Here is a 26,624-nt window from a genome sequence, read left to right on the forward strand (position 1 = left end):
TTGAGACTGAATATAATTGTATTAGCTATGCTAATATTAATAATATGTATAGACTAGTTCATATATTGTATTCTTTACATAACTAATCCACAAAATTAAACGACCCTTCAGCTCTTAAGAGGACGTTTCATACACATACTTGTGCTATCTGCCTCCTTTTATCCTTTGTCTACGTACACCTGTTTTCCTAAATTTGCTCCTATCGCACTGTCATATCAATGCTATGATGCGATATTGACATCTCATCTCCATAAATTGATTAAGTCACGAACTGTGTGTTTTGTTTTCCTACTGGTGAGAACATGGAAGCGTGGTTGAGGATTTACCGTATTTTGCTGGTCTAGAAAGGTTGAAATTTACGTCGGAATTTGGTGATTTATTAAATTAATATAAATCCATTTAAAAGATAACATAAATTAGTCCTACAAAAGAAGGTTACTAACCATTGAAATTTTTAATTAGTTTGTCAAATATAGCAATGATAAAGAAAAAGAAAGCATTTTTTTGTGTTTGGCTCGATACGAAACAAATGACTCATATAAGAATCAAGCAAATTTTGAGTGAGACAGGTTGAGTTATGACTTATTATTTAGCTTAAATTGCCATAATCTTGTCCCAGGCAAACTTTGAATGAATTATTATCCAATTGGTTAATAGATTCAATTTGTTTTAATCCATCCAAATTTAGTCCTTGAGTGTCTAGGAGCCACCGCTTGACCGGAGAATTTATAATGATATGCAAAAAGAATATATAAATATAAAGAATGAGACTGTTTAGCAAATATTTTGGTGGTGGAGCACTTGATTTGAACGCTTGAGGTCATGTGGTAGATCCTCATCTATACTTGTTTTTATGTAAAATTGGGAGCTTTTCTATCCTTTGTCTTTTGATTGGAAAACGGAGTTTGTTCAAGATTGAACCCACATCCACTAATTTAATTCAAAACCAACAGGCCAACACCCAGGATTGAACCCACCTCCTCTAAGATAAGGTGAAAAGTAAATACTCCTGTAGTTATTATCTTCTCTAAATCTTGACACCGTTTACAAAAGAATTTGGGTACACCACTATTACCAGTTACTACTATGATTGGTTCCATTACAGAAAATTGGAAACATTATAGCTTGTGCTATTAGTAATACCGAAAAGCGTACACACCCAATGTCGAAATATGAGCTGACAGTATATCTTATACTTTCAGTGTCAGTGGGGTTGATGTCTTTTAATTCTATTGCTTGAAATTCTTTTATTATCCGCAGTTATTAGGTAGTCTTATATTTGAGATTACAATTTATTTACCTTTTTTCACTCCACAAATAAAATTGATTTGGTATATAGGTAAAATTGAAAACTTATATAGAAGCAATGGTTGTTAATTAATCTAGAGCGATTAGTCAAAACACATGGCACTTCCTCCATTCTATATTCTATGAAAATAGTGTTACGAAGTGAAATGTGAATAAAGCATCAATGCCAAAACCTAAGAATATTTTCTAATCTTCACATTTATCAATTGGTATTAGGTGAAATCACGCGTCCTTAAGACCACATTATAAGTTTATTGTTATCCAATTTAAAGGGTAAATAGTTTGGCGCCCACCGTGGGGCAAAGGATAATAGTGATTGCTTAATACTAATTCTGATAACACACACTGTTTTACACTTGTTCTCGTAAGAATCTTTGTTTTCAGGATAAACATGTCAAACTCACAAGCAGCGCCTATACATGGTGACAACAGCCTCGGATTTCACGGGAAAAATGACAATATAGCCGACCCAGGGATCGAGGTGCCTCAGGCTGACCTCGAAGAAGCATCAATTGCAAATCCCGTCGATGTCAGTTCACATATCGCCCTAAATTCAAATTTAGGCATTGATCCCGAAGGGATCGAGGTCCCGAAGGTAGTGTACGCAGGGTTGATCCCGAAGGTAGTGTACGCAGGGTTGGCCTCCAATTGATATTCGAAATGTTACAGGCTCAACAAGCCGCTATAGCACAACTATAGAATCAACACCGAACACCGAGTAGGATCGAACCAGAAGTCGTCCACAAAACCGAACCTGTGTCGGAAAGGTCAAACACCAACGAATCGGGGACTGACCCCGCCATTATGAAAATGCTCGAGGAGCTCACTAAACGGATTGAATTGGGAGAAAAAAAAATCGAGGCAAATGACAAGAAAGTGGAGATATACAACTCCCGAATTGACCAAATACCTGGGGCACCACCGATTCTAAAGGGTATGGATTCAAAGAAATTCGTACAGAAGCCTTTCCCTCCAAGTGCGGCTCCGAAACCCATTTCGAAAAAATTTCGAATGCCAGAAATTCCTACGTACAATGGGACCACCGACCCTAATGAGCATGTCACTTCTTATACATGCACAATAAAAGGGAATGACTTGGAAGACGAAGAGATTGAATCTGTTTTACTGAAGAAATTTGGAGAAACGTTGTCTAAAGGAGCAATGATATGGTACCACAATTTGCCACCTAATTCTATAGATTCCTTCGCTATACTTGTAGACTCCTTCATAAAGGCACATGCCGGAGCAATAAAGGTTGCAACTAGGAAGTCGAAGCTCTTCAAGGTGAAACAAACGGACAACGAAATATTGAGCGAATTCGTATCTCGGTTCCAGATGGAATGCATGGAACTACCAACAGTCACAGACGATTGGACTGTTCAAGCCTTTATTCAGGGGTTGAACGAACGCAGTTTGGTGGCATCACGACAGCTAAAACATAATTTAATTGAATATCCAATGGTAACCTGGGCCGATGTACATAATCGATACCAGTCAAAGATCAGGGTCGAGGATGATCAATTGGGGACCCCTTCCGGTTCCGTTTATCCAAACAGGCCCGTCGGCAGGACTCAAAGAGATATCGACAGAGAACCCCGGTCGAACAGAGATCGGTATCAACCATACAATGCAGATCGTAGAAACATCGGCCTAGGACGTAATCCCATCCAAAATGATCGAAGGAACGATCGAGGACAGAGCTCTTGAGGGATCATGAGCAAAAGTGGCTTTGATAAACATATCGATCCCACAGAAGCACCACGATTATCAGAATACAACTTCAACATTGACGCATCAGGTATTGTTTCAGCCATTGGGAGAGTCAAAGATACTAGATGGCCGAGACCCCTACAAGCCGATCCATCCCAAAGGAACCCCAATCAAATATGCAAATACCATGATACACATGGTCATAGAACCGAAGACTGCAGACAACTGAGGGAGGAGGTGGCCCGTCTATTCAATGAGGGTTACCTTCGAGAATTCTTGAGCGACCGAGCTAAAAACCATTTCAGAAACAGGGATGCAAATAGGAAAAACGAGCAGGAAGAACCACAGCACGTGATCCACATGATCGTTAGTGGGGTCGATATTCCACAAGGGCCCGTGTTCAAATGCACTAAAGTATCAATCACCAGGGAAAAACGAACTCGAGACTATGTGCCAGAAGGCACTTTATCATTCAATGATGAGGAAGAAGAAGGGATTTCACAACCCCACAATGATGCTTTGGTAATCTCTATCCTTATGAATAAAATTCAGGTTAAACGTGTTTTAATTGATCCAGGAAGCTCGGCCAATATTATTCGATCGAGGGTCATGGAGCAGCTCGACCTACAAGATCAGATCGTACCCGCAGCTCGGATTCTCAATGGCTTCAACATGGCGAGTGAAACAAATAAAGGTGAAGTCATCCTACCAGTAAATGTAGCTGGAACTATTCAAGAAACAAAGTTCCACGTGATCGATGGCGATATGAGATACAACGCACTGCTCGAAAGACCCTGGATTCACAACATGAGGGTGGTCCCCTCAACCCTTCACCAAATGTTGAAGTTCCCAACACCAGATGGAGTAAAAATGATGTATGGGGAACAACATACTGCCAAAGAGATGTTCGCAGTCGATGAAGTAATACCCACTATCGGCGCTTTCGTCAACAAAGGGATCGGAGTCCAAAAGAAAACAGGAAGCTAAATAGAAACCAAGCCACCAGCCTCTACTCAGTTGGAGAAGCAGGAAACAGATGAGGACGATGACTACCGGATCCCTCGATCCTTCATAATCCCCGAGGATTCCGACGTCACCAAATCGACAGTCGAAGAGCTGGAGCAAGTCATACTGATCGAACATCTACCCAATCGAAAGGTATACCTGGGAACGAGTTAACCTTCGAGCTTAGGGAAAAACTCATTAAATTTCTTATCAATAATATGGATTGTTTTGCTTGATCCCACCTAGATATGACAGGGATCCCACCGGAGATCACTACACATCGACTGAGCTTGGATTCGAAGTTCCGCCCGATAAAACAAAAAGAGAAGGCCCTAGTCTGAGGTAAAACATGCATTCATCAAGGACGAGGTAACCAAACTTCTCAAAATAGGATCCATTCGGGAGGTAAAATATCCTGAATGGTTAGCAAACGTAGTCGTAGTCCCTAAAAAGGGAAATTAACTCAGAATTGCGTAGACTATAAAGATTTAAACAAAGCATGTTCTAAAAACTCTTTTCCTCTGTCGAATATCGATCACATGATCGATGCCACGGCCGGCCACGAGATCCTTAGTTTTCTCGATGCCTACTCCGGGTACAATCAAATACAAATGAACCCGGAGGATCAGGAAAAGACTTCGTTTATCACTAAGTACGGTACCTATTGTTATAATGTAATGTCGTTTGGACTAAAAAATACTGGTGCCACTTATCAACGCTTAGTAAATCGAATGTTCGAAGAACAAATAGGCAAATCAATGGAGGTTTATATTGATGATATACTAGTTAAGTCCCTGCGAGCAGAGGACAATTTGACACATTTGCATGAGACCTTCAATATACTAAGGAAATATAATATGAAGCTCAACCCGGAGAAATGTGCATTCAGGGTTGGCTCGGGCAAGTTCCTCGGCTTTATGGTATCAAATCGGGGGATCAAAACTAACCCCGATAAGATTAAAGCAATCGAAGACATCACAGTCGTGGACAATATTAAGGTCGTACAAAGATTAACAGGGCGCATAGCCGCCCTAGGCCGATTCATCTCGAGGTCTTCAGATAGAAGTTACAGGTTCTTCTCACTGCTCAAAAAGAAGAACAGTTTTTCATGGACCTTGGAATGCCAACAAGAATTGGAAGAATTAAAGTGTCACCTCTCGAACCCGCCACTACTTCATACTCCGAAAGCGGACGAGCGACTCTACTTATACTTAGCAATCTCGAAAATCACGGTAAGTGGGGTCCTAGTTCGAGAAGAGCAAGGTATGCAATTTCCTATTTACTATATTAGTCTAACTTTAGGTGAGGCTGAGACCCGGTACCCACACTTAGAAAAATTAGCGCTTGCCCTAATAAGCGCCTTTAGAAAATTAAAACCATATTTTCAGTGTCACCCGATCTGTGTGGGGACTACTTATCCCCTTCTCAATATTTTGCATAAGCCCGAACTTTCGGGCCGATTGGCCAAATGGGTCGTCGGGATCAGTGGGTACGATATCGAGTATCGACCCTGGATGACCATCAAGTCTCAAATCTTAGCGGACTTCGTGGCCGACTTTATGCCAGGCCTCATACCCGAGGTCGAAAAGGAAATTATTAAAGTCGGGTACATCATCGGGGGTGTGGACCCTCTTCACAGACGGCGCTTCAAACGTGAAGAGGTCCGGGCTAAGTATTGTTTTGAAGCCGCCCACGGGTAATACAATTAGACAAGCTATCCAAACTTTCAAGTTAACTAACAATGAGGCCGAGTATGAGGCCATGATTGCAGGTATTGAGCTAGCTAAAGGTTTAGGAGCAAAGGTTATCGAGGCCAAATGTGACTCCCTGCTTGTGATAAACCAAGTCAACAGAACCTTCGAGGTTCGAGAAGATCGAATGCAGAGGTACTTGGACAAACTACAGGTGACTCTACATCGGTTTAAGGAATGGACCCTACAGCATGTGCCTCGAGAACAAAACAGCGAAGCCGATGCCCTTGCAAATTTGGGGTCATCAGTCGAAGACAACGAGATTAGCTTGGGGACTGTCGTACAACTTTCAAGGTCAGTAATCGAAGAAGGCCATGCTGAAATCAACTCCACAAGTCTGACCTGGGATTGGAGGAACAAATATATCGAGTACCTAAAGAACGGGAAGCTTCCATCGAATCCTAAGGAATCGAGGACTCTACGTACGAAGGCCGCACGATTCACATTGGCCAAACATGGAACACTATATAGAAGGATGTTCGATGGACCATTGGCAATATGTTTGGGATCAGGAGGTACCGACTACGTCCTACGAGAAATCCACAAGGGCACCTGCAGAAATCATTCTGGTGCCGAATCATTGGTTCACAAAGTCATCAGAGAAGGATACTATTGGGCCGATATAGAAAAGGATACAAAAGAGTTTGTTCGAAAGTGCGACAAATGTCAAAGGCATGCGCCGATGATTCACCAACCCAGAGAGCAACTCCACTCAGTCTTATCCTCATGGCCATTCATGAAATGGGGAATGGATATCGTCGGCCCTCTACCATCGGCCCCAGGTAAAGCTAAATTTATTTTGTTTATGACTGACTATTTCTCTAAGTGGGTTGAAGCACAGGCTTTCGAGAAAATTAGAGAGAAAGAAGTCATAAACTTCATCTGGGACCACATTATATGCTGATTCGGGATGCCTGCCGAGATCGTATGCGACAATGGAAAGCAATTCATCGGCAGCAAAGTGACAAAGTTTCTCGAAGATCACAAAATAAAAAGGATCCTATAAATGCCATATTACCCTAGTAGGAATGGACAGGCTAAATGGACAAATAGGACCATCATTCAAAATCTAAAGAAAAGATTGAACGACGCTAAGGGAAAATGGAGAGAAATATTGCCCGAAGTCATTTGGGCTTTTTAAACAACGCCAAAATCCAGTACGGGGGCAACACCGTTCTCTTTAGTATATGGCGTCGAAGCTCTGATCGCGGTTGAAGTCGGGGAACCCAACGTCAGGTTTCGATATGCAACAGAAGAGTCAAATCATGAGGCTATGAATACAAGCCTCGAATTGCTAGATGAAAAACGGGAATCCGCCCTCATTCGAATGGCCGCACAGAAACATTGGATCGAAAGATACTACAATCGAAGAGCCAATCTTCGACACTTCAAAATCAGGGACGTGGTTCTGAGGAAGGTCACCCTCAATACTCGAGACCCAAATGAAGGAAAACTTGGCCCGAACTGGGAGGGACCGTATCAGGTCCTCGAACAATGAACGGCGAACAATTACCAAATAATTGGAACATATCACTCCTCAAACGATATTACTTCTAAGATACGACCTTCTCCACTTTCGTTTATATTTTATACTAACCATTTGCAGGTATTTAATTGAAGATATCAAAGGATTCTTCAAACATAAATTCCTTAGGTCTGAAAGCACGCGTTGAACTCTTTTTACCTTAGACCGATTTTTGTCCTAAATGGATTTTTCCGGCGAGGTTTTTAACGAGGCAACCATTGCTCGTGCTAACTTAGAGCAATTCAACAGTATCCGAGGCTCCTTTACAATCAACCTCGAATACTTGGGGGCATCACCCTCGGATAGTTACAAGAAAAATACTTCGTGCCGACAGGGTTTCGATAGGTAAATTTTGTAAGGGTAAAATGGTCAAACAAACCACGCCCATGTAGATTACTCGAGCCCTAATGGCAACCATGTATGCATGTTAATCTATTGAAAAAAGTGGTTTTCCTTACTTTACAATGGTGTGCTTGTGATCTATTATGGAAACTGGCTTAAGGGTCAGTCACAACCAAAGTTCGAACAATTGACCCCGCACTCGGGAAACAATTGACATGATCGAATTACTAAAATCTCGAGATCGTAAGACCTTAAAAGGGCAACCCTCGATTTTATAGGCCATGGCCACCCCACTCGGGGACTGATACTTCAAATAAGTTTGAAGTATAACAGGGGAACAAGCCCAAAAGGCGAATCCCAAAGTTAAAGGCTACGACCAAATTAACATGGTTCGGAGACGTCCGATTTTCATTATAAAATAGGCCTTCGAATATTTTCATAAACCGGTTAAAAAGGCTACCCTCGGCTGAGTTACTAAGGGTCTCGATAATATCGACCTTCAAAAACCCTAATGGGTACAAAGTCATTTGAACTCTCAAACAAATTCTCTATTTTATGTTAAGGTATTACAAAACAAAGGGTCTCGATAATATCGACCATTACAAACCCTAATAGGTACAGAATCATTCGAACTCTCGAGCAAATCCCTTATTTCATACTAAGGTATAACATATTTTATATGATTAAACAATAAACTTTTCAAGCCGAAAAGGGGGAGAAAACTATTCTTTTTATTACGGTCGTATCGGCCTAATTCAAGAGCCTAAAGGGCCTTTTTATTTTTAAGTTCGAGAAATCATCCTCACTCAATAAAAACCTAGGGGTCACCCTATTTCGAGTTCGATCAAGTACTCACTCGATTACACTCAATTAAGACTACACTAGTCCAGCTTCGATAAAGTTGCCTAAGCCTCGAACTTATGAGCAAACTTTTCATGAAGTATGAATGAAACAGAATTTTCACGAGGAAGGAAATAGAATAAAGACAAGTCAAAGAGAAAAAGGATCTTTTATATATACGAAGATATTTACAAGGACCGATCAGGGTCCCGCAACAAAAATCAAAAAAGAAAAAGGCTAAGATTCCAATTTTTCCTCAGGGCAGCTTCTTCTCCATCGAGGTCCTCCCCATTCTCGGACCCGCTCTTGCTGCCATCATCATTATCATCATCGGAAGAGGCCAGAGCTCCAGCATCATCTTCAAGCTATCTAGCCTTTATTATCTCGTCGGTAAGATCGAAACCTCAAGCATGGATCTCCTCGAGGGTCTCCCTCCGAGATTGGAATTTGGCGAGCTCAGCAATATAATATGCTCGAGTTTGAGCAGTCTCGTCTACCTCTCTCGCTTGGACTTGAGCGGCTTCAGCATCGGCCTGGTAGACGGCCACGATCACATCTGCCTAGGCCTTTGCCTTTTCGGCTTCAGATTTGGCCTTTTCAAGTTCGGAAGCCAACCGAGCCTCGAGCTCCTCTATTTTCTTTGCCTGAGCTGAGCTCTTCTCCTTCATGCCTCGAAGCTGACTTTCGACCAACGACAATTGGGCTCGAGCAGCTTCTTTTTTAGCAGCAAAGCGGTCCATACTTTCTTTCCACCCCAAGAGCTCCACCTTCATCATGTCGACCTCTTCGCGGAATTGCTCGATCCTCTCGACCTTCTGCTGTAGCTGTGAGATTGAAATGTTAGCCACCGTTCAGGAATCGAGCCATGGCCAACTCGGCTTGGAGGTCCTTGATCTTTTCTTCTTTTTGACCACCGAGAAGGTTGAGGGAATTCCTCTCCTCGGTAAGCCTTTGAATGTTGGCCTCGTACCGACTCAGCTCAGCTCGAGACCAAAAAAATACTTCCCGATGAAGCGTTAAGGCCTACGCATAAAGAAGAAAAGAAGTTAGCCAGGAAGAGAACAATGAACACAAGGGTAATACCAACAAAGGGAGTTAAGTCTTACCCGATTCAGAGCTTGTTGCGCTTCGTTGAAAAGGCTCGATGCCTCACCCGAGTCCTTCCTCGAGATCTCCAAGTCGCTCAGGCCGGTAGCATCTTCGACCCTAATAAAGTAATCACGGAAGGGGTCCTCCCTTCCGTGGGCTCCTTCGATGGAGGGGGTCTTCAAGTCCCGAGCCTCTTGAATCATCTCCTTAGAAAACGAGGGGAGCAGTGGGGAGCCTCCAATTTCTATTGCCACAAGTAGATCACTTGGGGCGTTCTCTCCATCTCGAGGGGCCTCGAGATCAGCCCCTACATCCGAACCCACCGTTGGCTCATTATGGTGGGAGACATCTTCAATCCTCGATGACTCAGGGACTTCGCCCAAGTCTTTTCCCGAGACCCCCTCATCTTGAGATGGAGTCTCTGTAGCCTTCACCGATTCAGTGGCCTTTAGGGCCTCTGTGCTCATTCCCACTCGGGCCACCAGCCCGGAGTCGTCTTCTTCCTCTTCTTTGTCTTCCTCCCTTAGATGCCGAACAGAGTCTTCGATCAGAAGGATGATGTTCTTCCTTGGCTTACCAGCCACCTTCTTCTTAGGTTCTGGATCCTCAGAGGTTGAGGTCTTTTTCATCTTTTTGTCCTCCGTCGGTTTCGGTGTCGGGATCGAAGTCTCCTCCTCACCAGATATGTAACGACCCGACTTGTCGTTTTAAGAATTAACGTCCCGTTCAGTGACTTAAGGTCTTGAGCAGTTTCGCAATATGTATTATGACCCGCGGGTGTGATCGAGTTTGATTTACTGAAGATTCGAAATTAAATTAAAAGAACAATCCTTAATTTGAAGCTTAAATGGAAAGAGTTGACCGGAGAGTTGACTTTTGAGCATAAGACTCCGGATTAAAATTTTGATGATGTCAATAGCTCTGTATGGTGATGTTGGACTTAGAAGCGTGTCCGAAAAATTATTTGAAGGTCCGTAGTGGAATTAAGCTTGAAATGCCGAAAGTTGAATTTTTGGGAAGTTTGATCGGAGAGTTGACTTTTGAGCAAACGACCCCGGAATAGAACTTCGAGGATGGAAATAGCTTCGTATGATGATTTTGGACTTGGGAGTATGTTCGGATTTGGATTTGGAAGTCCGTAGGACAATTCGACACATTTTGGCGAAAGTTGGAAAATATAAGATTTTGGAAAAGTCAGACCAAAGTGTGACTTTTTGATAACGAGGTCAGATTTTGATTTCAGAAATGGGAATATCTCCATTAAGTCAATTATAACTTGTGTGTAAAATTTGAAGTCATTCCGGATTGATTTGATACGTTTCGGCGCAAAATATAGAAGTTGGAAGATTTGAAAACTTATAATTCGATTCGATGCACGATTCGTAATTTCGGCATTGTTTGACGTGGTTTGAAGCCTCGACTAAGTTCGTAGTGTATTTTGGGACGTGTTGGTATATTTGATTGAGGTTCCAAGGGTCTCGGGTGGATTTCGGAAGGTTAACGGAGTTGTTTTTTTGGATTAGATAGCTGCTGGAATTTGCTGCTGTTTCTGGGCAGCATGTGGGTTCGTCGCTTCTGCGGAATCTTCATCACAGAAGCGCGAGGAAATCATCGCAGAAGCGACCTGGGCAGAGCTGGAGGGACGTCGCAGATGCGGATAGTCTTGCACACCTGCGCTATCGCAGGTGCGTGTCTTGAAGATGCAGAAGCGGACTGAGGCAGAAGCTGGGCATGATTCTGACAGAAGCGATATTTCGTCGCAGAAGCGACATCGCAGATGCGATGCTTCTATCCGCAGGTGCGAAAATTTGGACTACCGGTGAGGATCGCAAATGCTAATTTAGTTCATCCACAAAAGAAAGAATTTTACAGTATGTAAGAATTGAGGAAGTCGACCCAGCTGAAACTAAGGTATGTATAATTGAGTTTAAGATTAACTACCTTGACCTTGTCTTTCAATGCTTCGAGCATTTATTTTTCTCCATATAACCCACTATACAACTGCTGGAATACACTTATGTTCATGGACAAAATTGGATAAATCCAAAGCAAGGACGCAGATGAGGCATTTATGTTCGTAGAAGCGAACTGAGCAGAAACATTTAAGGACCAAAAATCAGTCATTTTGTCATTTTCGATTGGGATTTTGGAGCTCGATTTTGGGGCAATTTTGGAGGAATTTTTCACGACTTTGACTTGGGTAAGTGTCCTATATCCAAAAGTGATTATATTTCATAAATATATAGTTATATTCATCATTTAATTCGGATTTAAATGGAAGAAATCAAGATTTTTACAAAATCTTCTAAAAACGAAAATTTAAGATTTGGAGGTCGAGTTTTTATTGGAATTCGATAAATTTGGTATCGTTGAACTCGTATCGGAATGGGTGTTCAGATTTTGTGAAAATTATGTCGGGTTCCTAGAAGCGGGTCCCGCGTTGGCTTTTGTTGACTTTTTAGAATAAATTTTTAAGTCGGCGTATTATTATCCGGAATTATTTCCGATGAATTTTAATGAAGTTATGCAATTAATTTGGATAGATTTGAGCGGTCCGGAGGTAAATTCAAGCAAGAAGGCGATTTTGAAATATCGGCATAACTTCAAAAAGGTAAGTGTCTTGCTTAACCTCGAGTGGGGGAATTACATCTTCGGTATTGAGTCTTATGTGCCATTTGTGAAATGTGAAAAGCCGTATACGCGAGGTGACGAGTACGTACTCGGGCTTATACGTGCAAAATTCAATGAATTGAAGTCTTAAGCATTATTGTGTAGTAAATTAGGAAATTATGAAAAATTATTAAATCATCTGTTTGCCATGCCTAAATCCCTATTTTTGAATTTGTTTTTATATGATAATTTGATGTGATTGTTACTTGAAATATTTATGAAATTTCGTGAGTATTATTGGTTTAATATTTCTTGAAAATTAATTCCAATATGAATTTTCTTATGCAAATAATTAATTTAAGCGAGCTTAAGAATAAGTGTTAATATAATTATCTAAATTTGCATTAATGAAGGTTTTGCTTTATGCTGAGTAATTTCTATCTCTATTGATTATTTTTGGGTGTTATATACATTGTGTGGAGCCTTGGGCTATTTGTTGTGAAATTAATTGATTTTGTTATATCTTTGGAATTTGGTTGTGACCATTGGGCAAATTGTGATATGAATTGATTTTATTATGTTGCCGTGTTAATTTTCCGTGTAAATTATTGTGTTGTGTGAGTTATTATTTTAGGGAGACAAGGGTGGCATTTCACCGTTGATATTATGTGTGTATAAGGGTGGCATTTCATTGTTATTGTGTTTGTTGGAATATTGTTTGGGCGAAACGATAAGGGCGGCTATAAGAGCGATAAGGGTGGCAATAGGAGCGATACAGGTGGCTATTGATATTGTCTGGATAGAGCGATAAGGGTGGCTATTGATATTGTCTGGGCGGAGCGATAAGGGTGGCTATAGGAGTGGTAAGGGTGGCAATAGGAGCGATAAGGGTGGCGATTGTCAGGGACGATATGTGATGATGTGGGGTTGTAGTGTCAATAATTTTCATGTGACGTTGTGATTTTATTGTGTTTATTTTTATACCCTATGCAATTTGTCTTGTTATTGCTAAATTGATAACAATCTGATTTAAGTTGAAATTGAGAGCATGTGGCTATTGCTAGGCAGTTTATAAAATAAAATGTGAGCACGAGGTGCCGTGAATAAATAATGAGGATATTTGGAACATGAATTGTCCGTACAGTTGTGATATGAAATATGGGCACGTGGTGCTGTGATGAAATGATAATGATATTTGGCACGTGAATTGTCCGTGCAGTTGTGATATGAAATAAGGGTACGAGGTTCCGGGAAAATATGATGATTTAATTATGGGCACGAGGTGCCGTGGAAATATGAAAAATGGGCTGAGACCCGTGTTTACAAAAAAAATATAAAAATGGGCCGAGACCCGTATTTTTATGATTTTGAAATGAGGTGTCACGTGGTGACTCTTTAATCGAAAGAATTATATTCAAAATATTTATTTGAAAAGATTTTTATTCAAGAAGAATTATATAAAAGAATTAAATTTGAAAGATATTTATTCGATGAAATTATATTTGAAAAAGAGTTTTATTCGTAAGAATTATGTGTGAAAGATACTTAATTAAAGAACTTGATTTAACTGGGTGTAATTATATTTATTAATTGTTGAGCGATATTAAATGGTGATTTTATTGTCTTAATGTGCATATAATTGGTTGTTTTACGTTGCCTTGATGTTATTTGTTTTCTATTATTTTGTATATTATATTGCACATGTTATTAGACTAGTGAGTGTCTTGACTGTACCTCGTCTCTACTCCATTGAGGTTAGTCTTGATACTTACTGGGTACTGGCCGTGGTGTACTCATACTACACTTCTGCACATTTTTGTGCAGAGCCAGGTATTGGAGATATCGGACTTGAGCAAAGTTAAAGCGGGATCGTAAGGATTCAAGATAGAGCTGCTTGGTCGTCGCAGTCCCTTGGGGTCTTTTCATTTTATTGTACTGTTAATTTGTAATCAAACAGTATTGCATATTCGGTCCTCGTGATCATCCCATGTATTCAGTTAGAGTTCGTGACTCAGTACTACCAGTCTTAGGAGGTTGTATATTCATATTTGTTCCGTTGTTAGTTTTGATTACCTATTTAATTTAAAAAAACAAAAAGGGCTTCAAAAATGTAATTGAAATTGGCTTACCTAGTCTTAAAGACTAGGTGCCATCACGACGCCTGTGGTGGGATTTTGGGTCGAGACAAGATAAGGGCCTCATGACAGCATCTTTGCCAAGGTTTGTATGAAAGAAAATTAAGTAAGAAATGCTTTAACAAAATCATCAAAGACGTGGAAAAGGGGCTTACCATGAGTTTTGGCCTCCCATTGGCCCTTTGATAAATCCCGCCATGAGCGCTCGACATATATAGAGGTCGAGGCCAGGTCCCGAACCCAGCTCTTGAGGTTAGGAATTGCACCGGGCATCCAAGAGACCGCTACATCACGGAAAAGGATATCGATGAGAAGAAGCAAAGGAGCAAAATAATAAATAGGAGCTAACAATGATATTGTAGTTACGCTTCATATTCCATTTCTCGGGAAATGGCATCTTCTCGGCCGGGATTAGGTCAGAAGTCCTCATTCGAACGAACCGGCCCATCCAGCCTTGGTCCTTGTCCTCATCTATACTCGAGAACAGCACTTTGGTAGCCCGACGTTGGAGTTTTATCAACTCTTCTTGATAGAGGCGAGGGCTGTACAACCTGATGAGGTGGTCGAGGGTGAAAGGCATCCCCTCGACTTTGCTCACAAAGAATCGGAGAAGCATAACAATTTGCCAAAATGAAGGATTGACTTGGCCTAGGGTTGTTTGATATTGACGGCAAAAATCAACGACAACAGGGTCGAGGGAGCCCAGCGTGAAAGGGTAAGTGTAAACACTTAGAAACCCTTCCACATGGGTGGTGATGTCCTCTTCGGGGGTCGGTATTACCACCTCTTTGCCCTCCCAGTTGCAGTCTTTCTTTACCTGCTTAAGGTATCCCTCGGTTATCGAGCATATATACCTCGACACTGGCTCACATCGATCGGGAATCGACGAGGCTTTATCGGTCTTAAAGTCGGAAGTGAGGATGTACCCCCGGGAACACACTCCTCAGGGCGCGGCTCCATCGGTGTTTTGTCGCCCGCCGGCCGCGATGAAGAAGCGTTTTCCTTTTGAGGAACAGTCTTTGATGTTTTCGCTATTTGGATTTGAAGTTAAAAATAGATGGAGATGATAAGATTTGGTGTTCTAAGAAAAGGTTAGCAGTGAAAATCGTAGATTTGCAGATGAAGAACTTAGAAGATGTAAAAAGCTTTGGAGATTGAAAATGTGAAAGTAAAAGTTCGAAATGGTGAAGAGAGGAGCTATTTATAGATTTCATAACGATGGTTCAAAATTGGCGGTGGCCGACCATCGACTGACGCACATTTAATGCCTTGGTAACTGTACATACGGGACGTTTTGGTCACTTCCGTCGCTTACGTCACGAGGATGACATCATGACAAGCCGAGGTAAAAATATCGAAGGCTAAATTCGTTTCTTGTCACTACACTCCAAAAAATGAGGGGACTATCTGTATATGATTAAAATCGGGCCCATCTAATTTTACTATTTGACCGAGACCAGGAGATTGCATCGAAAGATGGCCTCATAACAAAACAGACTAAATCACGAGGACTAGGTACCGAGTTCAGAACCGAGGTACCTGTCGAGATCGAGGCTAGTAGCGATCGAAGCCAAATGAGACAGACATCGAGCAAGATCGAAGATAGCATAATAACAGAAAGGCGAGATATCCCTGACTAGTCGAGGATCACGGCGTAAATCTCGGTGACTGGTCGAGGATCATGGCGTAAATCTCGAAACGGATTAAATCAGAAACGGTTAATTAGCTAATCATAGGATTTCCTTCTGTAATTAGAATCATACCAGAAGTGGGATTCCTCTACTATATAAAGGAGGTTCTAATCATTTGTAGGAGACACGGTTAACAAATATAAAAGCAATATAATTCTCTTTCTCGTTTATACTATTGTTCATCAGCTTGTTATACTTTAATTATTCTTGCATCAACCAGTTCGAGAGTATCCAAACTCGAGGGCTGAGTTCCATTCTAACACTGGTTTGCTTTACTTTATAGTTCATTTTCTGTTATTAATCTTCACATTTATCAATTGGTATTAGATAAAATCATGTATCCTTAAGACCACATTATAAGTTTAATTGTTATCCAATTTTAAGGGTAAACAGTACTCTTCTTCGTTAATACTCTAAGCAAACAAGGTCTAATACAATCTTGAATGACCTTTAATTGTAACTAAAGCATTTGAATTTTGAGGAGCCATTTGTTTAAGCCTTTGTCCTGCACACTTCCACTAGTTGCTACTGTCCAAATTAAACAACATGAGAACAGCCGCTCATGCAGTTTTTGATATGATTCCATAAGGCTCTAGATTTACTTAAAAGCGCTTCACCAGGAAGCTGAAGTTGAAAAGTAAGTTGAGGAGTATTTCAAGTGAAATAGTTGTTGGCTATTTTCTAAAGGGTGTTAATGAAAAATGGAAGAATTACCTTTTGAATTGCACCATTTCTATCTCACCCTTTCATTGTCTATAAATTTAGAGACTTGACCTCATTTTCAAACATAGAAAATCTGAATACTTCTCCCTTCTTTTCTACATTGTTACATTGTTTTTCTAAATAAACAAAGTGTCAAGTGTGATTTGCTCCGTTTGTTGAGTTCGCTGAAGTTCTGTAATTTCGATTGCCAGTATTACAGAATAGTTTTTCCGTTCTATCTTGGGAGGAAAAATCTATAACCTTAGTCAACATTGAGGGGATAAAATTCCTTAAGGACACACGGGCAACTTGTGGACTTGAAAATTATTTTATGTTTTATTTTATTGAACTATTATTTTTTTTACTTCTCTAATTTTCTGATTTCGAACACAGATTATAACAAGCTTAAGAAATTTAAAAAAGAATCAAGAGTAGTGACTGTGTGATACTGCTATGTGTTGCGGATCATAGGCTGAATTCAAGCGTATCCTTACGAAGCCAATGAGAAGATCACACACAAAGAAAAGATGAAGAGAGGCGTCAAGTTGGGGCTTTGATTTCAAAATTCTGGTATACATTGGATCCACTCAAGATGATATCTTTCAGGGGTGTATTCAACCCCTTAATTTGCTGCACCCATTGAGAAATCCATTTGTAATAGGACACAAGTCAGATGATGAATAATGGTTAAAGACCCTTGCTTTATATACTTGGCTTCCATTGCAAAACTTTTCTCGGAAAGAATAATGTTGCTCCCAAACACACACGCAAGTATACGTGGTCGACAAGTAATATAGGATTGTAAGTTCAGATATCGTACCCACTGAGACTTGTGATTAACTATTTACTAAATTAAACTAAGACATTTAATCTATTCAAGTACTTTTCTAAAGATTATTAACTACAACTAATCTAGAGTCGAAACTAAAAAATTTAAGAAAACAAGTCTGCAATCTTAGAGATGAATTCAATGGGAGAAAATATTCCAGAGCTATGGGTTAGCTAACAATCTCGTTGAGTTTTTTACTTAAATTGTCTAATTAATTTATCTAGTTTATTGATTGACATGGTTAATATTACTTGTAGTATTCTCCTGAAGTACTACTCGCCTATTCAAGCTAACCTAACGCTTATAGTTCTATGGAATTAGGATTATCAAGAACACATTAATAATTCCCGTATAACAACCAAGCAAGACGATTAGGTATATCCCTATCCTAACCGTAAATCCGTTCCTGATGCTCGAGTTCAAGATCTTGCTCTATTCAATCTTATTTGCAATCTAAAATTCCCTCTCCCGAGTTCAATCCTAGATTCATAGATAGTATTCAATTGGTGATCAAGCAATCAAATAATTATGTGTAAGATTAAATAAATAAATCAATATGATAAAATAATAAGAACAATTCAAGCTTCAAACTACAACGTTCATGTAGTACCCAAAACTCTAGAACTCATAAACTATGAAATTAAAGGAAGAGAAGAGAAGAAAAACTAGTTGAAAATCTCCTCCAAGCGTGGTTTATGTTCTCGCCTTCAAAGTGGTGTGTTATCCTCTCAAAAATATATTAGATCCCCTCCAAATTAGGTTTAGACCCCCTTTTATACGAGTTGCCGAAATAACCTTGTCCCAGACAAAATAGAAAAATCTCGCAACTGCAGCGTCCAGACCAGCGCGAAGCGCTGGCGCTGAATCCAGTGAGTCTGCCGCCTCCTCTTCTAAGAATTTAACTTGTGCTTTTATACTAAGTGCATAATGCTTGGGACAAAACAATTAAGTTAGGAGTCAAAGTTGCCTTGTCAGATGCTTGTTTCTTCCTTAACGCCATATGCATCAACTTCAACATCAAAGTTGCTCCATTTTGCGCTTCTACTCGTTACGTCTCGCCCAATAAGACCAAAAATTTTCAACTTTCCTTGTGTCTCGAATTTTGACATTCTTTATTCCTAAAAATATTACATCAACACTCAATTAGTGTAGAATTAAATTCTTAACTTAGTTGTGCATATATAATATAAAATACAATCAAAAAGGGTAAAAATATAGAGTAAATAGTATCAAAACATATAAAAATATGCCCAACATCAAATAACGTGGCCGTTTCTGACAAAAGGTTCTTTATTTCAAGACATGAAAGCATGAATTTCAATTCTAAAAAAGAGTAGGTTTTTGTTGTTGAAAACTCCAAAACCGAAAAGGAATTTGAAAATTTTTCTGGTATGGAATCATAGTCTATATAATTAGAATTATGATTTAAGAGTATCCATTAACTATAGTCTAAAAGATATATACCATCAATCAACTGATTCGTTCTACTTCATTGAATTAATCTGTTATAAAAATATGAGAAAAAGAAGGGAACGTTGTTTTACGCAAAGGAAAGAAAAATCGTTGTGGTGAGCCAACGACCAAACAGGAATACTAGAAAGGTGCCAGTCAATGCCCTACTCCAAGTGGTGCAATTATATTAGAGTGGGATATTATTGAGTATAGTGGGTCCCAGCTATTTATTAGTTAGGAGTAATTAGTTATAACTACTAAAAGTTAGTTAGTTGATATTTTGTATAAATACAGTAGTTAGTTGATAGAGATGTACAACGATTCATTCCTCTTCTTCGTTAGCTAATAACAGAGATTGTCTTTCTCTCATTTCTTCTTCTAGAATCTTCAAGTTCTGCCATGGTTGAAGCTCCTTAACATCGTATCAGAGCTTGGTGCTCGATCTCCTTAAGCTCAACTGTGAGAGAACTTGAATAATCCAACTGTATCGAAGCATCAACCTTTCATCGATTTGATCGAGCTATTTTTCAACATAGAAATATCTCTGCTTAACCTAGGGTTTGGGAATTTTTGATTTTCTGGTTGAATCGCGGATAGATCCTGTCTAAATTTGTGTGAATTTGATAAAATTGGGAAGATATCTGGTAAAACATTTGCTACTATGATAATGTCGATCAATGAAGAGGTAGTTGGTTCTCTTGTTGCTGCTTCAATGTCTACAGACCTTGTCGAACATAATCATCCTCTCTACATTCATCCTTCCGATACTCAAGGTTCTGTTCTCATCTCTATTCAGCTTCAAGTTCAGAAAACTATTCTATTTGGAGTAGATCTATGAAAATCGTATTGCATGGTAAAAATAAATTAGGCTTTGTCCTATGCACTTGTAGAAAAAACAGATATGATACTAGTTTGCATGAATTGTGGGATAGATGCAATGATATTGTACTTGCTTAGATAATGAATATAGTTTCACCAAGTTTAATTAGTTGAGTGATCTATGCTTCCGATGCATACACAATGTGGGAGGATCTTCAGGAAAGATTTGATAAAGATAATGCATCTAGTGCTTGTTATTTGCACAAGAAAATTACCACATTAACTCAAGGCATATCCTCTGTGTCTGTGTATTACACTAAATTGAGAGAGTTGTGGGACGAGTATGAAACTTTAACTCTACCACCTACTTGTGGTTGTGCTGAATCAAGGAAACATGTAGAACACTATCAGATATAGAAATTGTATTAGTACCTCACACGGCTAAATGAATCCTATGAGAATGCAAAGAATCAGGTCCTCATGACTCGACCCTTGCCTAATCTGAACCAAGCTTATGCTGTGATAGTTAATGTGGAGAGTCGGAGAATTAATGGAAAAGGTGTATATGTTGAGAGTAATAAAGTTGCTATGATGAGCAATAAGGTGTATACTGGAGGTTACAATGGTGGAGGACAGAGTAATAATAACTCTAATGGAGGTTATACAGGAGGTTACAATGGTGGATGACAGACTAATACTAATTCTAATGGAGGTTATAGACCTAGATACTCATTAGGTAAAGGTGCAGTTTGGTGTTATTACTGAAAATATAAGGGTCACACTAGAGAGAATTGTTTTAAGCTTCATGGCTATCCTTCTGACTTCAAAAACAAAATAAAAGGAGAGGCACAAAATACTCAGGCTAACAGTGTGACAAGTTTTGGTATTCCAACTTCAGAGTCATAAGGTCAAGGACATCAGACACCAACTTCTCCAGCTCACTTCTTTACTCAGGAATAGTACCAGCAGATTCTGTATTTGCTGAACAAGGACAAGGAGGCTGAACCTGTTGCCAATGTTGTCACTGCAGGGACAACAGGTAGTATACATGCATTTATGACAAGCTTGATGCATAGTAACTAGATTATAGACACAGGAGCAACAAACTATATGGTTCATAGTTTGCACCTGCTAGAGAAGTATGATGAAATACCAGAAAATATTAGGAGTAAAGTCTATTTACCAATTGAAGAACAAGTGTCTATTACTCATATTGGTATTTTTCAAGGATAAAAAAGTTGAGAACATTCTCCACATTCCAGAGTTTAAATATAATCTCCTCTTAGTGTCCAAACTCACAAAGGAGTTGCAATGTCTAGCAGTATTTTATCCTGATTTCTGTATCTTTCAGGAACTCTCAAGTGGGAAGGTGTTGGGGATTGGTAAGGAAGAGTTGAGTCTGTACAAACTCAAGGTAGAAGACAGAGCAATACTCAATCACCTAGGCACTCATTCCTATTCAATTATAAATACCATTCCAAGTGACACAAATAAATGTACTAAACTAGCAAATAATAAGACTTGTGTTGTATCTTCTTTGTGGCATCAAAGATTAGTTCATGCTCCCTTAAAGGTCTTCAGATCTGTAAATGCTTTGCATAGTATGCAGCTGAAGGAACATTATTATATTATATGTCCTATAGCCAAGCAATCAAGACTACCTTTTCCTACTAGCTCTTCTTGCTCTAAATATATCTTTAACATTGTGCATGGTGATGTCTGGGGACCCTATAGGGTGCCTACGCATGATGGAAAGAGGTTTTTTTTTTATCTTGGTAGATAATTATTCTAGATATACCTGGCTATTTCTATTACATTCTAAATCAGATATTGTTGAGGTGATTAAAAACTTTATAGCAATGGCCTTAACACAGTTTGATCACAGACTCAAATGCCTAAGAACAGACAATGGCACCGAGTTTTTTAATGACCAAATGCAGACCTTGTTGAAGATTCAAGGTATAGTACATCAAAGTTCTTGTACATATACCCCTCAACAAAATAGGGTCGTTGAGAGAAAGTATAGGCCTATCCTAGACATAGCTAGAGCACTCAGATTTCAAGCTTTCTTACCCCTCAAATTCTGGGGAGAATGTGTCTCTACTGCAGTCTACCTTCTAAACAGATTGCATATTGTACTACTACAAGGAAAATCTCCCTTTGAGAAGTTTTTCCAAAGAAGTCCTTCATTACAGCATCTAAGAGTATTTGGCAGCCTTTTTTATGCCACTACTATAAAGAAAGGGGATAAGTTTTGCCCCAGAGCAATTCCAATTGTTCACATGGGGTATTCTTCCTCTCATAAGGGCTATATCCTCTATGATTTGTGCTCCAAAAAGTTCTTTGCTAGCAGGGACACTGTGTTCAAAGAAGAAGTGTTCCCCTTCAAGCATATGTCTTCTGGTGGTTCTCCCTTATTTCCTGTATTGGAGTTTGTAGAACAACCTACATAATCAGTTGTTTTCTCTGATGATTCTTCTTCTGCTGATGCTGATTTCCCTGCAGCCTCTCAGCTGAGACCTCCTCTCCTTCTATCTCAGTTCCTAAGATCATGGTCAGTCTAATCTATCTTCACCAATTTCTCCTCATGCCTCAGCTTGTGAACCATCTGCTCCTTCCATAGCACACAAGAAGTCCTCTAGGACCACCAAGCCACATGTGTGGCTAGCAGATTATGTCGTTCCACCAAAGAAATCTGCATATCCAATGTCAAACTATGTGGCTTATGATCAGTTGTCCTTTGATTATAAAGCTTCCCTTGCTGCATTCTCAGCTATTGTGGAACCCAAATCCTTCTCAGAAGCAAGTAGAGATCCCAAGTGGGTTGAGGCTATGTAAGCTGAAATTACAGCTCTTGAAGAAAACAACACCTGGTCTATTATTCCTCTTCCTCCCGACAAGATTCCTATAGTTGCAAGTGGGTGTTTAAAGTCAAATACAAGTCATCTGGTGAAGTGGAGAGATATAAGGCCAGGATGGTGGCCAAGGGTTACAGTCAACAAGAAGGGTTGGACTACACATAAACTTTTTCTCCTGTAGCTAAAATGGTTATTGTGAGGGCTGTAGTTGCATTAGTTACTACTTCAGGATGGTATGTGTTCCAAATGGATGTTCACAATGCTTTTCTTCAAGGAGATCTTCTTGAAGAGATGTATATACATGTTCCTAATGGCTCTTCAAGCCAGGGGGGTGTCAGCATGTGTGTAGATTGCATAAGTCACTCTATGGATTAAAACAAGCACCTAGGCAGTGGAACCTGAAACTAACTGAAGCTCTTATAGATATGGGATTTGCTCAAAGGTACTATGACTATCCTTTGTTTACTCAGAAGATGAATTTAGGGTTAGTAGTTATTCTAGTATATGTAGATGACCTTTTAGTAACTGGAAGTAGTCTAAAACTGATCAAACAAGTCAGAAAGGATTTGCAGGAGAGGTTCAAGATAAAAGATCTTGGTAAACGTAAATACTTTCTAGGGATTGAGTTCTCTAGATCTCAGGAAGGAATAGTTATGTACCAAAGGAAGTATACTTTAGAACTAGTTTTTGAACTAGGACTAGCAGGTGCAAAGCCAGCAGCAACACCTCTGGAGTTCAATCACAAGCTCACATCCATTGAGTTTGACAAGCAAATACCAGATGTTAGATCTACAGTTGATAAGGAACTTGAAGACAAGGGAGGATATCAGAGACTAGTTGGAAGGTTGTTGCATTTAACCATGACAAGGCCTGATATTGCCTTTGTGGTTCAAGTTCTCAGTCAGTATATGCATGTACCTAAGGTGTCTCACATGGAAGCTGCCCAAAGAGTGGTGAGGTATATCAAAACTGCTCCTAGACTTGGACTGGTTATGCCTGCAAAAGTAAGCAAATCTCTGTTTGCATGCTGTGATTCTGATTGGGGAGCTTGTGTAGAGTCAAGGAGATCAGTGACAGGCTATGCAGTGAAATTTGGTGAAGCACTGATATCATGGAAGTTTAAAAAATAGGGAACTGTGTCCAGGAGCTCTGTTGAAGCTGAATTTCGAAATATGGTCTCTACTGTAGCAGAAGTGGTGTGGATAACAGGACTCTTTAAGGAGCTAGGAACTGAACTAGTACAACCTATACAGTTGCATTATGATAGCAAGGTTGCTATACAAATTGCAGCTCATCCTATCTTTCATGAACGAACCAAACACATTGACATTGATTGTCATTTTGTGAGAGAAAAGCTTCTTCAAGGTCTGATTAAAACTCAACATACCAGAACAACTGAGCAGCTAGCAGATCTGTTGACTAAGAGTCTATACAAGCCACAATATGAATACCTATTAGGCAAGCTGAGAATGAAAGATTTATTTCATCCTTCAGCTTGAGGGGGAGTGTTGAGTATAGTGGGTCGTAGCTATTTATTAGTTAGGAGTAATTAGTTATAACTACTAAAAATTAGTTAGTTGATATTTTGTATAAATACAGTAGTTAGTTGATAGTGTTGTACAACGATTCATTCCTCTTCTTCGTTAGCTAATAATAGAGATTGCCTTTCTCTCATTTCTTCTTCTTCTAGAATCTTCAAGTTCTGCCATGGTGGAAGCTCCTTAACAGATATTTATACCTAGTCAAACATATATGTGATACTTTTGGATTATGAAGTTCTCATAATTTCTACCATGGCTCTGCCACCATATGGACTTTTCCGGTGAATAATGCTTCCAAGGGTGGAATTTTCTTCTTCCATTATTGCTTCTTTGTTATGACCGACATCGAATGACGCACAACAAACCCTGTAGTTTTGTGGCACCGTTTAAGTTATTGGAGAGTTCTTTATTTTAAAGCCGATGATTATAGCAAGTATGAAAGACAATAAAATGGTGGTTGAATATCAAATTTAATGCAATACTTGTACTAGAGAATTGCAGAAAACAAGAACAATAATTAGAAGAGTTTTCATTGCTATTTTGAATTTGGAGATGGCCAAAGAAACAAAACTAAAGCAATGGATAAAAAAGAAAGTGGCTCCTCTTCTTCACGTCAAAGAAGAGGCAACAGAGAAATTCGGGTTCTACTTTCTTTTTTCTATTATTAATTACTTATCCTTGTGATTTATAAAATTCAATATATATATACATATTATATATATATATATATATATATATATATATATATATGTTAGGGTTAGATGTTTATTGTGTGATGATCTCTTATAACAAAACTTGGAATTATATGCATGATTGAGAATAACACGTATTTAATTAATTTTGTTATTCCTTTTAATCAATTTGTTGGTTTATAATTTGGTAACATGCTAATGTGAAAGATTAAGGTTTGTAAGATGTGAATTAGGCTTACACTAATACTTGAAAATATTTTTGAGATACGTAAAAATGTACATATATTTATTTGATTATAGTAAGAGATCAAACTATTTAAAGTGTTGTAATGGTTTTAGTTGAAAAAGTCAGTTGGAAAGGGAATTACAATCCTTGTGATTTTTACTCCAGTTATGGAGACAAAACTCTTTGTGGTTTCCCCCAGCTTAGAGATTAAAATCTGCGTGTTTTTCTTCTCGTTCGTTGAGATTAAAGTCTTTGTTACTTTCTACTTATTAATGGAGATTAAAGTCTAAGTGACTTTCTACTCGATTTGGTGATTAAAATCTTTGTGATTTTCTACTTCAGTTTATTATTCTGTTTGAAGATTAAAATTTTTACTGTTTATTAGACCCGGTTGTATCAGATATTACTCGGTTGAAAGATTAAAAACTTTATCATTTATTAATTCTGGTTGTGTCAGATTGGTTTGAAGATTAAAAACTTCACCATTTATTCTGGCTCTGTCGTGACACAAATAACAGTTCATGTGATTAGCACTACAAAGCAATAGGGGTGGTGAATATAAAGAAATATATTTTGAAATATGGTATTATTCATCTGGCAACAACCCATACACACCTCAATCAAATGAGATTGCGAAAAAAAGAATTGATCATTAAAAGAGATGATGAATACTTTGTTGATATGTTTTGGTTTACTCCTCAACTTGTGGGGGAAGCTATTCTTACAGCTAACCGAATACTCAATCGAGTTTTTTGTGACAAAACACAATCCATTTCATATGAAAATGGAAAGGAAGAAAGCCCAACTTGAAATATTTTAAAGTGTGGGGTTATTTGGCTAAAGTACAAGTCATAAACCTAAAGGGTAAAAATAGGACAAAAATTGTTGAGTGCGTTATCATCGAATATGTAACAAATAGTAAGGCATATCGTTTTCTGGTTCATAAATCATAAAATCTCGACAAACATATTAATACAATGGTATATCAGATAATGCTGAATTCTTTAAAAATATTTATCCGTATAAAAAGGAATGCGAGTCGTCTAGTGAAAAATCTAAGCGACCCCTGGAAGAAACAAAAGAAAATACTCCTAATAAGGAGAATCCAAGGCGTAGTAAATGTCAAAGGACGTCTACTTCATTTGGAGCAGATTTTCTGTTATTCTTGTTAGAAAATGAGCCTCAAACTTTTAAAGAAGCTATGTCTTTCTTGGAAGTACAACTGTGAAAAGAGGCAGACAATAGTGAGATAGAATCCATATAAGTAATCATACTTAGGAATTTGTTGATCTTCCTCTAGGAAATAAATGTATGGATTCTAAGTGGATTTTCAAAAGGAAAATGAAAGTTGATGGTGCTATTTATAAATATATGGCAAGGTTAGTGTCAAAGGGTTTAGACAACTAGAAGGTCTTGATTACTTTGACACTTTTTCGCTGGTAACGAGATTACATCTATTCGGATGTTAATAGCGTTAGCCATGGTGTATGGCCTTGAAA

General features: G+C 39.0%; 1 protein-coding gene across 1 annotated transcript; it reads left to right on the top strand.

Annotated features, from left to right (window-relative positions):
* The first annotated feature begins 23,091 nt into the window (after nt 1-23,091).
* On the top strand, nt 23,092-23,796 carry LOC138892720 (uncharacterized mitochondrial protein AtMg00810-like). The gene has a single exon (XM_070176456.1). The coding sequence runs from the start codon at nt 23,092-23,094 to the stop codon at nt 23,794-23,796; it is 705 nt and encodes a 234-aa protein (XP_070032557.1).
* Nucleotides 23,797-26,624: the final 2,828 nt, after the last annotated feature.

The sequence above is a fragment of the Nicotiana tomentosiformis genome, chromosome 5 (assembly GCF_000390325.3).
Source record: "Nicotiana tomentosiformis chromosome 5, ASM39032v3, whole genome shotgun sequence".
NCBI classification, from domain to species: Eukaryota; Viridiplantae; Streptophyta; class Magnoliopsida; order Solanales; family Solanaceae; genus Nicotiana; species Nicotiana tomentosiformis.

Bases quoted from the DNA above. Each gene is read 5' to 3' on its own strand.
- LOC138892720 (XM_070176456.1), top strand. From the start codon at position 23,092: ATGGGATTTGCTCAAAGGTACTATGACTATCCTTTGTTTACTCAGAAG.